This window comes from Uranotaenia lowii, chromosome 2, assembly GCF_029784155.1.
Source record: "Uranotaenia lowii strain MFRU-FL chromosome 2, ASM2978415v1, whole genome shotgun sequence".
NCBI classification, from domain to species: Eukaryota; Metazoa; Arthropoda; class Insecta; order Diptera; family Culicidae; genus Uranotaenia; species Uranotaenia lowii.
In genome coordinates, this window is record NC_073692.1 from 416,205,432 (window position 1) to 416,220,552 (window position 15,121).

Consider the following 15,121-nt stretch of genomic DNA (forward strand, 5'->3'; position numbering starts at 1 on the left):
GGTTCTCATTCAGTTTACAGTGAACCCAGTGTCAACACTTACCTGAAATTCTCAAAATTATTTGGATAAAAATATCAGAAGCATAAAGCTTAAAAACAGGTTTATTAGTCTGTTCTACAACCAGATGATTTACTAAAGACTCCTGACAACTCTATCGGGAAAGTTGTTTTTTTTTCTCCATCGTTTGGTGGACGCCATCACACCGATAGCCCTCCCGGATATAGCCGGATGTCGAAAAGTACTCCGGCACTCACTGAAGCGCATCGGTGTCAGTAGTGTTGGCTGTAAAGTTTTATTATTATTAAAATGTATCAAATTGCTGCCTGCAGCCAGTGCGCGAAAGTAACTGCGAATGCAAACAAACCATATTTGAAGTTTGAGTGCATATTAAGCGCGCTGATGGGGTTAATATGATGGAATGGTATTGTAATTGCAACCCGGGGGCAGATGATTAGCCACGGTGGATAAAGTTTTTATGCCTTCTACATATTTTGGTAAGATATTTTATGGTTTAAAGTTCTAGCAGGTGATTACGTAAAATGTGAATGTTTTTGAAATCCTTCTACTCCAACAACTCAAAGTAGGCTTGGATAACAGGTAACTGTTGTTGATAAACAGTTTTAAAATCATGTTCAGAGAAAAACTGTTAGCGATTATCCAAGAATAAAAATTAAATTCAAAACTCTTGTAAACTGCCCACGATGTCGATTTATAAAAGTTCTCGGAAAAATACTATCGTAGCTGTGAATCATTTTTAACTAATTTAAGTTTCCAGTGAAAAAAACTTTTTTTTTTATTACAGCTTCGCCATGGATGCTGGCGCCAGAAGGTCCTGTACTTCCTGCAACCGTTCTTACAGGACATCGCGTTTCTGTGGTTCAATATTTGGACCCTGAGCGAGTGGTCCAACGGATTTCCGGCAGCCCTCAAGCTGGTAACGTCGGTTTTCATAATTGGTTTAATGCTTTTGCCCTTGTTCTATTGGGCAATGATATGCGTGGGATATTTCGGATTTTGGCAGTATCAGTTCGAGAGGTAATTTCAATTTATGATATTTATGGTTGTTGTTAATGATTTAATAACACTAGTTTACAGCATTTTTGAACTCAGTAAACTGAAGGTCATTTCCAATGTAAAATCGGGCGCTGAATTTGAAAATGAAATTCAAAAAAATCTCAGTAGAACCGTTTTTGAGCTATGCTCCAAATATGAAATTTCGAAAAAATTAAAAAAGTTCTTGTACTTAGATTAAAATATCTCGGACGGCATAACAGTAATTTGAAATCCCTCTTTTGCATATTGAAGGTGATTAAGTTTTCTATCGATCATCTGAACACTGTTTTGGCGTTTGACCAACAGTATTGTTGATATTAGTGACTTTATGAGAAAAAAAATTATAAAAAACGCATTTTTTTAGAGAAAATTTTGTTGTAACGAAGGTTTTAGACTCGATGGTAGCATTTAAAAAATCTTATTTTCTTTTGCGCTTAAATGTCAATTTAAAACAAAGATTTCAAGTGGTTATTTATCAAAATCGGTTGAAAATTGAAGAAGTTATGGCTACTTTACCATAACTGAAAATTTTTGAGTTTTTAATAATTTAACGAACCGCAGTACACTTATCATAGTATAGGAAGAATGAAACATGATAAATCTCACTCGCTCCAAGTCAAAATTATTTATTAGCTTACCAGAAGGTCACATGCCAAGTTTCAGGAAGATCTGACCATAGGAAGGGGTTGCTTAAGTCTCAAACGTGAATTAAATTTTTAGGTATTTTGCCCGGAAGGAACGAAAAATACTGGTTTTTTATCAATAACTTTTTTCATCCCTAGCTGATTGTTTTTTATGGTTGATTTTCTTAAAGCCTAAGTTGAGACAAATATTTTACCCGAAGACTGTAACTCGATTGGATTTGAAACAGAAAAGTTATTGCGGTTCAAAGATTGTATTTTGGACAAAAATTGTCGTATAAAACGCAATGGGTAAAAAGTACTCATTGCGTGTTGGACAAAATTTGCGGCCTTTGAACCGCAATAACTTTTCTGTTTCAAATCTAATCGAGTTACAGTCTTCGGGTAAAATATTTGTCTCAATTTAGGCTTTAAGAAAATCAACCATAAAAAACAATCAGCTTGGGACGAAAAAAGTTATTGATGAAAAACCAGTATTTTTCGTTCCTTCCGGGCAAAATACCTGAAAATTTAATTCACGTTTGAGACTTAAGCAACCCCTTTCTATGGTCAGATCTTTCTGAAACTTGGCATGTGACCTCTGGTAAGCTAATAAATAATTTTGACTTGGAGCGAGTGAGATTTATCATGTTTCATTCTTCCTATACTATGATAAGTGTACTGCGGTTCGTTAAATTATTAAAAACTACAAAAAATACTGTTATGGTAAAGTAGCCATAACTTCTTCAATTTTCAACCGATTTTGATAAATAACCACTTGAAATCTTTGTTTTAAATTGACATTCAAGCGCAAAAGAAAATCAGATTTTTTAAATGCTACCATCGAGTCTAAAACCTTCGTTGAAACAAAATTTTCTCTAAAAAAATGCGTTTTTTATAATTTTTTTTCTCATAAAGTCACTAATATCAACAATACTGTTGGTCAAACGCCAAAACAGTGTTCAGATGATCGATAGAAAACTTAATCACCTTCAATATGCAAAAGAGGGATTTCAAATTACTGTTATGCCGTCCGAGATATTTTAATCTAAGTACAAGAACTTTTTTAATTTTTTCGAAATTTCATATTTGGAGCATAGCTCAAAAACGGTTCTACTGAGATTTTTTTGAATTTCATTTTCGAATTCAGCGCCCGATTTTACATTAAAAATGTTGGTCAGTTAATCAAGTTCACGATTTTTTTAAAATTTTGTAAACTAGTGTAATTTTTCAGTCTATATCCAAATATAATTCCCAAACAATACCTCATCAAGACCTGGTTTGAGGATTTGTTCTTCGGCATGCCATGCACTGCTGAGATTGCGGAACGTTGGGACCAGTCAATTAATCGAACTTTAGTAGTATTTGTTTGGTTAATTGATTACGTTCACATTCTTTGTGAGTTCATATGAAATCTTAATGTTACCCCAATTTTTCCAATTGAACAAAACAATTTAACTCGTACCACTGCAGTAAAACAACTGAAAAAAAAATGACGGCAAGAATTTTCCTATCGAAACAGTCGTTGTGCCGTCCCCATTAAAAACAAAAAAAAACAACAGCTCTTGTATCGGACCTGCATTTTTGTGCACCCTTAACTATAAAGCGGCGCAATTTTAAAACCATAAAAGGGTTACTGTTGCACTCGTCGGAATTCCATTGTGTTTCCCCTCCATTTTCAATTCAATGCTGTAACCGAAAACCGTCCGCCGTTGTTTCTGCATGCGGTGAAAATATTTACGATTCCGCTGAATGTTTTACGCGCGAAAACATGTGCATATGTGCCAGTCTCCGGTTTTTTTCTTCCATTTTGTTTTGTAGGCATCCTTTGAAATGGAAAACAAGTTAACAAAAGGAGTCGTTTACCTACTGAAGCTTTGAAATAATCAGGAAGTTTAAAATAACTTTCAGCATACTTTGTGTCGAATCGATGCATCGATACGAAAGATCGACGTTTTAAAGAAAATAAACTCACTCTTCCACTAGGAACTTTTTAATTTTAAAGTATACCGTATCATTGCTACTGCACGTGATCCAGGTGCTTTTCGATCTGAAAAAAAAAAATGGTTGGCAGTTAGGTCTAAGAATTATCACCATTCAATATTGATTTTTTGGGGAAAAAGTCCTAAGTTAGTTAGGATAGATGAAACATAAACCCCGGCTTAAGGAGGGATTGGGAAACAACGATAACAATCCGAAAAATATGCACAATATTCACTTTTCATTCAAGTTGAAATATCTCAGTTATTTGTGGAACAATTTCAACAAATGTTAATTAAAAATATAGCTGTGAGTCAGTTTAAATATGTTTTAAAATTATGGAAAAAATGGTTGGAGTGAGTGAAAACTACAACAGAAAAAGAACTGCAAGTCAAGTAAGTTGCTTAGATCCAGTGCTTATGAAGTTTTTGAAAAAATTGTCAAAAAATTTTCCTCATTTATAAAATTTTTCGTAGAACAAAAGTTGTTTGCAATCAAAAAACTAAGCTTCTGTTAATTTTTCAGCGAAAAATAAAAATTTGGTTTTTGAGAGTCATCAATTTTGGATTGAATGTGATAATCGTCAATTAAAGATTGAATAAAAGGTTAACAAAAACTTTGCAAGCGTTTTTGGAATTTATGATTGAAAAAAATTGATTTTTATTCTTATCAATCAGGCTCCGTTATTGCACAATTTTTTTTTCTAATAGTGATTTATAGTTTTCTGAGTAGGCTTAATATTCCACGATATATTGTTATTTTTGTATTTAGTAGGTAGATGAAGGTAAGAAAAGATATTTCAAGATAATTTTTTTTGCCAATCATTTTTTTCACCAAAACAAGGGCCCCTCCTTGAAGACTTTCTTGGGCATGAATGAGGAAAAAGATAACTTGAAAAAAAACACTCTTTGATATGTAAGCAATATAAATTTAGATTTATTACAAGCTTTGCATACATCCTTCCTACAAAAATAAATTAAATTTGTATAAACTATTGAAATTTAGTTTTACGTGTTTCGAAGGCAACATTTTAAATCGAATTTAAACATAATTAAGAAGCAACCGCTTTAATAAGAGAGTTGCAACCTTAGTTTCTAATTTCGGAACAAAAAATATTTAAAACCTACCTATTATTTTCTGAAAATAGATCTCTAAATTACTTTTTCAAGATCTGATTCTTGAACTATGTTTTAATTAGCTTCAAAGGTTTTATAATTACATCAAAATATATGATTTATTGATTTGGACTTCGCATCCTCTCCCTCTTCCAATGGAACTCCAAGTGCAATCTAAGCTAGGGATACCATACGTACTCTTTTAAGAGTACATGTACTCTTTTTCGATCGAGAAGTAAGCGTACTCTTCTTTTTGAGAAATTTGAATGATTTTCTCTTTTTTATGTTGAAGGACAATTTATCAAAGGAACGAATTCCTTTCTTCCTAGTTATTGAGCTTGTGCTCTTACATGTGGATGAATTCCAAAAAAATAACAATTATTTATGCATTCATTGCACGGTACTTTAGTGTTGCTATTTTGTAGGATTCTCCAAACGATTGATACCCATATAAGGAATCACAAATCGATTTGATGTGGAATTTTTCGTAAAAAAAAATTAAATGTTTGATTGATAAAATCCAATAATTTGCATATTAAAGAATAATAATTTGCAATTTAAAGAAAAGCTTCTTCCAGTCAAATTAAACTGTGAATGCAATCAGCGCCTTTAAATATACAGTAAGCATCCAAACAGCAAGGAATACGCACAATAACAACTTGTTTCAAATATTTGTACACAAATCAAAAGCGAAAGAATAGGAAATATTTTTTTGGCAAAACGTAATCGTCTCCCCTATAGTCAATATTTTTTTACATGCAGTATTTCATCACGTTATTATGTGCTCTATCCTTTAAAATAATCTCAAATAATTCAAAAGAAAAAAAACAATTAAAATTGTTTATTTCGAAAACGATAAAAGTGTTTAATAGATTTTTTTTGTTTCGATTATAGTCGTTTTATCAACGTTACAACGTTATTGAAAAACTTATCCGATGTTTACTCTTTGTTTACAACTTTGTTCGATGTTTACTCTTGGGCTCGAACTCGCGGACATCGGCTCAGGAGACAACAGACTTGCCAACTGAGCTAAATCACAAGCCCAATAGAAAAATAATAATTATCAAGTAACTAACGAAACTCGCAAATAATACGTAACAAGTTCACTATTTACTAGTAAGACCAGCGACAGAAATTCCTTCAAAACCTTTAAATTAATCAATTAAGAGCCAATTAGAAACTAAATGAAATGAAACAATAATAATGAAATTAATTATTTATATAGTACCTCCACTTAAAACATAAAATTAAAATAAAGATTTCGAAGAGTAAAATCAACGCAGAAAGTTGAGCGAATAAATCCTCCTGCCAGGTACCACCCCAAAATAATCATTACCTTGATCATCATTAACATCAAAAGCGCGCCTGTAGATGTATTCGATCACCCGACACATTTTTGGAGTAGAAAGTATGGTTTAGAGAGTCATCTTCCAGATGATCACCGACTGCAAACTTGTTGTGCATCAGGTGAATGACCTCTTTCGGGATGCTTTTGTGCACCTAAGTTTGGAAGAGAAAAGGTTTGGTCTTTGAACTCGGGTTTGGAAGGGGAAGACAAGGCGGCACTGTATAATCGCGGAAAAGAGAGTTGTTGGTTTAACTTCTAGATTAGGTCTTCGTATCGGTTAGTTCCTAGATTCAAGAACTTCGACTGTGACTTTCTGAATCACTTAATCTTGTAGTTCAGTTGGGTGAAGACCGTTAAATTCGCGTGGTAATTTTGAATAGTTTCCGCTTAGCTACTTAGGTGAAAAAAGCGCAGGGAAGTGTAGTGCTAAAAAGCGTAGGAAAAGTGCTGAAACTGTTAGGTAAGATGTGAGAACGCTTGCTCGCCGAACGATACATGACACGCCGTTTGTTTCTTGCGACAGATTCGAGAAACCCACTACAGCTTCCTGAAACCCACCAAGGCACCTAAAAACCCTCCAAGGCCATCAGGAAACTGCTGGAACGAAACGTTATTCCTGGAGCTTGCGCGCAGAAGTGCTAAAGAATTTCGTTCGACAGCGATCGCGTCGTCCCCGCAGAAAATTTCGACACGACGAAATCTACGACCAGCTGTGGCAGCTGGGAGACCTCGGCAAAAAGTTTTGCTGAACGCGTGGGATCACATTAGATCCAACCACGCATTCAGCCATTATTACCTGCATGGACATTCTTCATATTTATGCCAGGAGCAGTCTTGTAAGTGGTCACCATCGTTTGATCTTTTCCGCCGACATCCACAACACATCGTTCATGACAATCATGGAGAGCACAATTGTTTGATCGGAGAGCAAATAAATGTCAAATGAAATGTTGATCTTTGTAGTGGTTAGTCGTTTGACTTTCATTATATGCGTAAATAATCATTCCACATTCACATCTAAACATCACCCGGCGCTGCAGAGCGACGGATTTTTTTCCACAGGAGAGAATGAATAGAAAGGATTGCATTTGCTTATTGAGTCTGTAGGTTCTGTTGCGTGAAAGAGACAGGCGACGTCGTCAACTGTCGGGAATTCTGGTCGTTTGATCACCAAATCATCGCTCTCGTGTACCAACAAGACACGAAATTTCGTTCGACAATCACACAAAGAAGAATGAATGTCGTTTCGTATGATGGTAGTCGACTGTTCTGCAAGTGTTTGGTCGCACTCGTTTGATGGCACGAACAATGAAACTGATAAAAGCAGGCTGTGCGACTGTCAGAGACCTCAGAGAAAATGTCGATGGTTTACAAGCCTGGCCAGGAGAGCACATCGGCGGTTCACCGTGTTAGAAGTGCTTGTAGAATAAAGAACAACTGTTCTGTTGAACAAACTAGAATGATTTATTTTCTTAATTTCTCCCCCTTTTATACCCGCCAACTGACGTGTGTTGTTTATTTAAATGATTGCTTTGATGTACTCCATCACTCCTCCTCAGCACATGTTGGTTGGAGTCCCATCTTCGCTCGCAGTTGTTCCAAACGGACACGCTTCAACGGTTTCGTCAAGATGTCCGCTAGCATCAGTTCTGTTGGGCAATACTCAAGAGAGATCACCTTTCGTTCCGCCAAGTTCTTGATGAAGTGGTACTTGGTTTCCACGTGTTTGGACCTTTTTCCGCTACTTCCGGTTACCAATTTGATGCAGCTCTGATTGTCTTCCTTCATTCGAGTTGGACCTTTCAACGATTCCCCGAAATCGAGAAGCAGCTTCCGCAACCACAGTAGTTCCTGGCAGCCTTGAGCAAGGGATATGTATTCCGCTTCGGTTGAAGAAAGAGCCACGCATGTTTGTTTCTTGGCTCCCCAGAGAATGGTACCGCCACAGAGCCGGAACAGGTAACCTGAGTTGGATTTCTGGTCTTGTACCGTGCTTGCCCAGTCTGCGTCGGCATATCCTTCTAATTCACCTGAGCCACCTCCCAGATGAAGCTTGAGTTCCAAAGTTTCCTTGAGGTACCGCAGAGCTCGCTTTGCCTCCGTCCAGTTCGCCTTGGTTGGTTTTGACACCTTCCTTCCAAGAATCGATGCGCAAATCCCGAGGTCTGGCCGCGTGTCCACCGCCAGATACAGCAAACTTCCAACGAGGCTCTGATATTGGTCGGAATTGGGAAGATCCTCCGTCTCCTCCTTATGTTGTATGTAGCCGAGATCCATCGGAATTCTTGACCCTTTCGCATCGCTCATGTTGAACCTCTCCAGCAGTTTCTCTCACATCTCCAAGGGACGTTATCTGGAAATTCGTCTCCAAATATCTGAAGACCTGTTGATACTCAGCTTCGCTGGATGTTGCGACCAACATATCGTCCACATATACGATAACGTAGGCCAGCTTCCCGTTTTGATTCCGAACATAGAGGCATGGATCCGCTTCCGACGATTTGAATCCAGCTTTCCGCATAACATCATCCAGCTTGAGGTTCCACATTCGTGCCGACTGCTTTAGACCGTAAAGACTTTTAAGCAGATGTCCCTTTGCAGCAGAGACACCAGGCGGGGGCTTCATGAAGATGGTTTCATCTAAATCACCGTTTAGATAGGCCGTCTTCACGTCCACGTGTTTCACCAGCATTTCACGACGAGCAGCAATTGTCAGTAGTAAGCGTAACGTAGCTTGCTTAACTACCGGAGCAAAAACCTCGTCGTAATCCAAACCTTGGCGTTGATTGACACCTTGTGCCACCAAACGAGCCTTGTACCGGATCGTCCTTTCGAACTCGTCTTCCTTCCTCTTGAAGATCCATCGACAACCAATGACCTTTTTCCCGGGAGGTAACGCAGCAAGTTCCCAGACACCGTTCTGATGTAGTGATTTGAGTTTGTCCGATATGGCTGCTTTCCAGAGTTCTCGGTTCGGACCACCCAAGGCTTCGAAGAACCATCTTGTGTCGTAAGAAACCGGACATCTCTGCTGAAGACCACCTTTTTAGTTTTCCTTTCGATGAAACGCCACGCTTTGTGTTGCTGAGAATAGCCAACGAATGTCAACTTCTTCGCCTTGGGCTCCAATTTCGATCTGGTTTCTTTCGGGATCAACACAAGCGCATTTGTACCCAAAACTTGCAGATGCTCCACATCAGGCTTGCTTCAATGCCACAGTTCGTATGGCGTCTCACGGATCGATTTTGTTGGTAACCTGTTCTGGAGATAATTGGCCGTGTTGATGGCCTCACCCCAGTAACGGTACTCCATGCCAGCTTCCAGGAGCATACACCTCGCCATCTCGACCAGCGAACGGTTCTTTCGCTCAGCGACACCGTTCTGTTGAGGAGTGTATGCCGTTGTAAACTGCTGCAGGATTCCTTCGCTTCTGAGGAACTGAGCCATCGCATGCCCTCGGTACTCGCCACCTTGATCGGACCTGATCACCTTCGGCGGCCGGCCGAATTGCGTCTTCATCTCACGGATAAAATCTTGGACAGCTTCCAACGTTCCAGACTTCTTACTCAGAAAATACAGCTTAGTGTAGCGGCTGTAATCATCGATAAGAGTAAGGAAGTACCGTCGCCCTGCAGGCGTCGCCGTGTTCATTGGCCCACACAAGTCGCTGTGAACCAGATCCAGAATTTGTTTCGATGACCTCTGCGTCTTCTTGGGAAAAGGTAGCCTCGCCATTTTGCCGCCGAAACAAACCTCGCAAGTAATTTGATTGCCACAATCGTATACTTCCATGCCAGAACTCAGATTTGCCAACCGCTTGATGTCGTCAATGTTTCGATGACCCAACTTGCGATGCCATTCGTGCACGCAATTTTTCTTGCTGCACTGGTCCGAGACTGCATTCACCCGTTCCACCAACTGGATGTGGTACAACCCGTTTCTGTGTTGAGCAGTGGTTGCGATACGACTATTTTTCGAAATGGTGCAACCATCTTGATTGAAGAATACCTCGACTCCTTTCTGCACAAGCTTGCCAACCGAAACCAGGTTCATATGGAGATCATGAACGTAGAGGACCTCGCCCAATGTCAAAGCATTTTCGGTACCTTGGCTACTATAGCAAAGGATTTTGCATGAGCCAACTCCTTCGACCACTGCTTGCTTGCCATCAGCAACCGTCACCGTGGTTCGACTCCATCTCATGGAACAGATTCTTATCGGCACACATGTGTGAGCTTGCACCCGAATCGACGATCCAATTCCGGACACCCCGTACGGAAAACGCAAAATCTTCGTTGCCACTCGAAATATATTTTGCCTTCTCAGTTGCCTTGAAAAACAACTTTGCTCGATTTTTGTGCGTGCCGTCCTTCTTGGTTTTGAGCCACGCCGCACAATCTCGTTTCCGATGACCAGATTCACCGCAGAAGTAGCAAACGATGTCTTGATTGCCACGACTTTTGGTCTGCACCTTCAGGACCGATGGACCAACCGTAACAGCTTCACGACGTTTCTGGACCTCGTTGATAATCCTGTCCTTTACCAAAGCCAGTGTCAACTCTTCAGCTGACCGATTCTCCAACGTCGTTGTCAGGGCATCGAAGGTACTCGGTAGGCTACGGAAAACCAAAATCACCTGCAGATCGTCAGCCAAAACGGTTCCAGCATTCGCCAACTTCTCAAAAAGGCCTTCGAACTCGAGTAAGTGCTCCTCGACGTCGTCACCTTCTTCGTATTTCAGGTCGCAAATCTTCTTCAAGATGTGGACCTTGGATTTAAGGGTCTTAGTTTCGTGTTCCCGCTTGAGATTCTCCCATACATCCTTCGCCGTGGTAGTATTCCAGATGTGCCCGTGTTGGCTGCAACTCAGCAGCAACCCAATCGTCGCCCGTGCTCTTTGGTCTCCTTCATCCCAGGCAGCCAGTTCAGCAACGTTTCGATTGTCGGCAGCAGCTTCCGGTTTCACCCCTGGCGAAATGTACCTCCAGAGACCTTCCCTCACCAGCAGGAATTCGACCTCCAACTTCCAGGAGTCGTAGTTCTCGTTAGTGAGCTTCGCTATTCCGTTTCTTTCCATTTCAACTTCTTCCAAAGCGCAGGCCCATAACCTGTTAGAAGTGCTTGTAGAATAAAGAACAACTGTTCTGTTGAATGGTACAAACTAGAATGATTTATTTTCTTAATTTCTCCCCCTTTTATATCCGCCAACTGACGTGTTTTGTTTATTTGAATGATTGCTTTGATGTACTCCATCACACCGCAAGTAGCAGCAGAACCGGGAAAACATCAAAAACCCCCGTGAGTGTAAGCAGCAAACGTGAGTACTCACCTATGGCCAACTTTATTGATTAGCGATGGTCCGCTCATGTACATGACATTCTTGCAACTTTAGCCGCTTATGTTGCAATTTGCAAATTTCGTCCTATGATATTTTTTTGGACATACAATCGACGTAAATTGGACAGCGAGCCGAAAAAGTAGCCTATTTCCACCCCCGCAAGGAAAATCCAAACTATTTGTATGAGGAAAATTTTACGATCGAGCGCACCGTATAGCGAACGAAAAACCAAGCGTCTCCACTAGCAGTTGAGAATCGAAAACGCAATAATGACCGTTTAGTTTGAATATTAATTGAACACTACCCATGAAGATTATAACCTATGGGTTGGTTAGCCTGCCCAGCATCAATGGGAACCCCCCTCTACAAGCCTCAGGGCCGGCTATCCGCGTTCTAGCTCGCACAAGGAAAACACTGAGCTTTGTAAAAGCGAACTTTCCCGTTTATTGGTTGTTTGTCGACAAAATGGTATCTATGACCCGCACTTTTACGATGTCACAATTATCATGGGCTTTTATGGTCCTACCTTGACGGAGGTAATAGGGACACCTTCGGCAGCTGACTCCGTACCTTCCTCGCTTCCGCCCTCCTTTCCGGACTGCACAGCGGCGCGGGGTAAGTTGCTCGGCCGGTCTTCGGCGCGCCTTCTCCTTCACCTACCCGGACGTTCTCCAACCTTTGGACCACACGGCGTTAACGGCTGCCTGGATGTGGTAACTCTCGTACCTGGTTGAGATGAGGCCAACCGGGGCTTGCCTTGTGTAGCGGTAGGTTCGCCTCCGGATACGTAGCTCGCGCCTCACGTCCTCCGAACTCCAAAAACCAATCGGTAAAACAAAAAGGGGTCCTGTTGGCGCAATGGGACAAAACAAGAGCGGATTAGGTTTTTATTCCGGAGGGCCTGTCCATGGTTCTGTGGATTCCGGGGCAGCGATCACTTCTCACCTGGTTACAATGTGCTAGTCACTACGTATGCACTTACGAGAACACAGTACCGTATCGTTTGGTTGTTCTTTGTGGAGTGATCGCATTAGCTGTCGGCCATTGCCCCGGATCCGGACTTTCGGCTCCATCCTGGAATTCCGCCCCATTGCGCCTTTTTCGAAGCCCGCCTATGGCTGCCCATTTGTGCGTTTTGATCAGCGCCCTCTGTTGATCAGCATATTGCCCGTCCATTACCTTGGCCATTATTTGTTTATGGCGTCGATGGTGTAAGGTACGGTCCGCCTACACTCCACACAGCGCCTCCTGTGCACATTTACTTTTAGGACTACGATGATTCTCACTGACCTTGGGCTTCTCACACAACCCACTGGTTACAAGATTTATAAATGTTAATTTAGTGCTATTTTGAGTGCGGCCCTCCGGAAAGATTATAAATTCAAATTGGCCCGTTGGTTCGAAAGGTTCAAACCCCTGGTTTAAATGGTTTTTATTCGATCGGCAAAATATCCATCTGGGTCACATCTAGGCGTCATTCATTACCATGTGCTGAACAAGTAGTTAAGATGAAAAAACCACATCAAGGCTGCATATCGCCACAACGTGAGTTAAAAACATGCTTGGGTGAGAAATAGGCGTCTAAATATTCCCACTGATCAGTATGCTTTGGTTACTTAAGGGTGTGTCACATCAAATTGCATCACGGAAAAAACGCTGTAGAAATTTAATTTTTAGGAATTATATCGTCTACTTTCGCTTATAATCAGATAAGAGTGAATAGATCACGTTGGCCATGCTTCACTGTCAATTTTTCGTAAATTTGGAAAAAAATTGTAGAACGAAAAAGAGCGTCGTGAATTAATCCTGCGCACTCATTTCGAGAATCGGGACATCGGTAAGATGCTGGGAATCGTCCAATCCACGGTAAGCAGAGTACTAAAACGATACTTCGAGAACCTAACAATCGACCGAAAGGGGAAGAAGGGCAAAAATGGATGCTCCGTCAGTCAAAAAGATCACAAGCGCGTAGTTAAGCAGTTTAGACGTGATCCGAGGAGTTCGGTACAAGGTTCAGAAGGCTCCTAACCGCGACGAAAGGCAATACATAGTGGGAAAGACATGAGCGTGGAAGCTGTACACCGAAATGCTGACGAAGCCGCATTGCCTGGTAATGGACGACAAAACCTACGTCAAAGCGAACTTTCGTCAGCTGCCGGGCCTGATGTTCTTCATCGCAGAGGACAAATTAAGCGTTCCGGAGGAGATTTGCAAGCAGAAACTACCCAAGTTTGCCAAAAAGTACATGGTGTGGCAAGCGATCTGCTCTTGCTGAAAGCTGAGCGCCCCCTTTGTGACGACCGGTACCGTAAACGGTATTCAAAGGACGTGTTGGAGTGGTACGAAGCCAACGGGGTCACCTTCGTGCCAAAGAGAATGAACCCGCCCAACGCACCGGAGCTTCGCCCAATAGAGCAATATTGGGCGATTATGAAGCAGGCCCTCCGGAAGAACACAAAAGTTGTCAAATCGGAGGCGGACTTCAAGAGAAAATGGATTTCTGTTCAAAAATAAACTACAACCTGACGTTGTACAGAACCTTATGGACGGGGTAAAGAGGAAGGTGCGAGCATACGGACTTTGGCTCGAAGTGTGAATAAAAAGATAATGCCTAAAGTTGTTTAATAGTTTTTTTTACTGTCTAAAATTTTTAAAAGTCTACTGGGCGAATTTCTACAGCGTTTTTTTCCGTGATTCAATTTGATGTGACACACTTTTTATCCTTTCGCGACGTTTGCTCGCGAAGCCTCGGCGATGGAGACGAAAAACCATTGCTTTTCAGTCGCCGATTTTTTGCAATAAAAAATGTATAATATTAATTATCACGGACAATTATCACGGAACTAAAATAAGTGGATCTCTCTTTGGTGAACGAGCGACCAAAAAACTAGGGAGAAAATCATTTAGCTAACCAAAAGTTGGCTGACTAATTAGCGATTGACGTTAAACTTGAAAACAAGTGGGGATTTTCAGCAATAAGCAGAACTAGGCAAGCACCAATGAAGGCGTTTTTTAGCAGATATTCAAGTAAAAGAATATCACAGGCATTCGATACTAAAAGTTAGAATTCCAAAAAGTCAAGTTTTCCCTTAGATTTCTGTTAAAAAATCAAGCATGGTTTCCTGAATCTTATCAGTTTTCTTAGAAACAAAGTTTAGACGAAATACCTCAGACATCAGTGAAATGTGTTTTCACCGACAATCAAATCATGTTCCGTTTATTGACACAAACCAACATCTTATATGTTCCAGCATCTTAGATCTTCATTCAGAAAAGGTCATTAGTATGCGTCACCCAAACAGGAGAAATAAATCCTCCTTTACGACGGTCCTCACGTCCTAGGTACTGTACTCTACCTACTTTATTCTACGCATGAAGTAGTTCGGTCATGATATGATGCGTATAACAAGCTCCTTTCCACAGATGCAGTGGCTGGTATCGTCAGATAAAATTTAATTTTCATCAACCGTTACCCCTTTGTAGAAAGGTCTTCCATCTTGATGGGATTTATTTCCGACTGTCGCAAATTTGTCTCCACGTTCCGATGTTTGTTTATGACTTGTGTGCTCCAAATTTATCTTCAGTGTAAATGGTTTTACAACCCAATTTGAATATTTTCCATCTCAATCGTATGATGAAAAAGTTTAGATTGTACTGGAAAAAGATT

The 15,121-nt window shown here is 40.6% G+C and overlaps 1 protein-coding gene across 1 annotated transcript; it reads left to right on the forward strand.

Annotated features, from left to right (window-relative positions):
- Nucleotides 1-634: 634 nt before the first annotated feature.
- Nucleotides 635-3,092, forward strand: LOC129749604 (uncharacterized). The gene is made up of 3 exons (XM_055744625.1): nt 635-743; nt 803-1,035; nt 2,908-3,092. The coding sequence occupies exons 1-3, from the start codon at nt 702-704 to the stop codon at nt 3,083-3,085; spliced, it is 453 nt and encodes a 150-aa protein (XP_055600600.1). The 5' UTR covers nt 635-701; the 3' UTR covers nt 3,086-3,092.
- The last annotated feature ends 12,029 nt before the right edge of the window (nt 3,093-15,121 follow it).

Coding starts and splice junctions, on each gene's coding strand:
- LOC129749604 (XM_055744625.1), top strand. CDS start 702: ATGTCGATTTATAAAAGTTCTCGGAAAAATACTATCGTAGCT. Junction 744..802: donor GGAAAAATACTATCGTAGCT/GTGAATCATTTT, acceptor TTTTTATTACAG/CTTCGCCATGGATGCTGGCG. Junction 1,036..2,907: donor TGGCAGTATCAGTTCGAGAG/GTAATTTCAATT, acceptor GTAATTTTTCAG/TCTATATCCAAATATAATTC.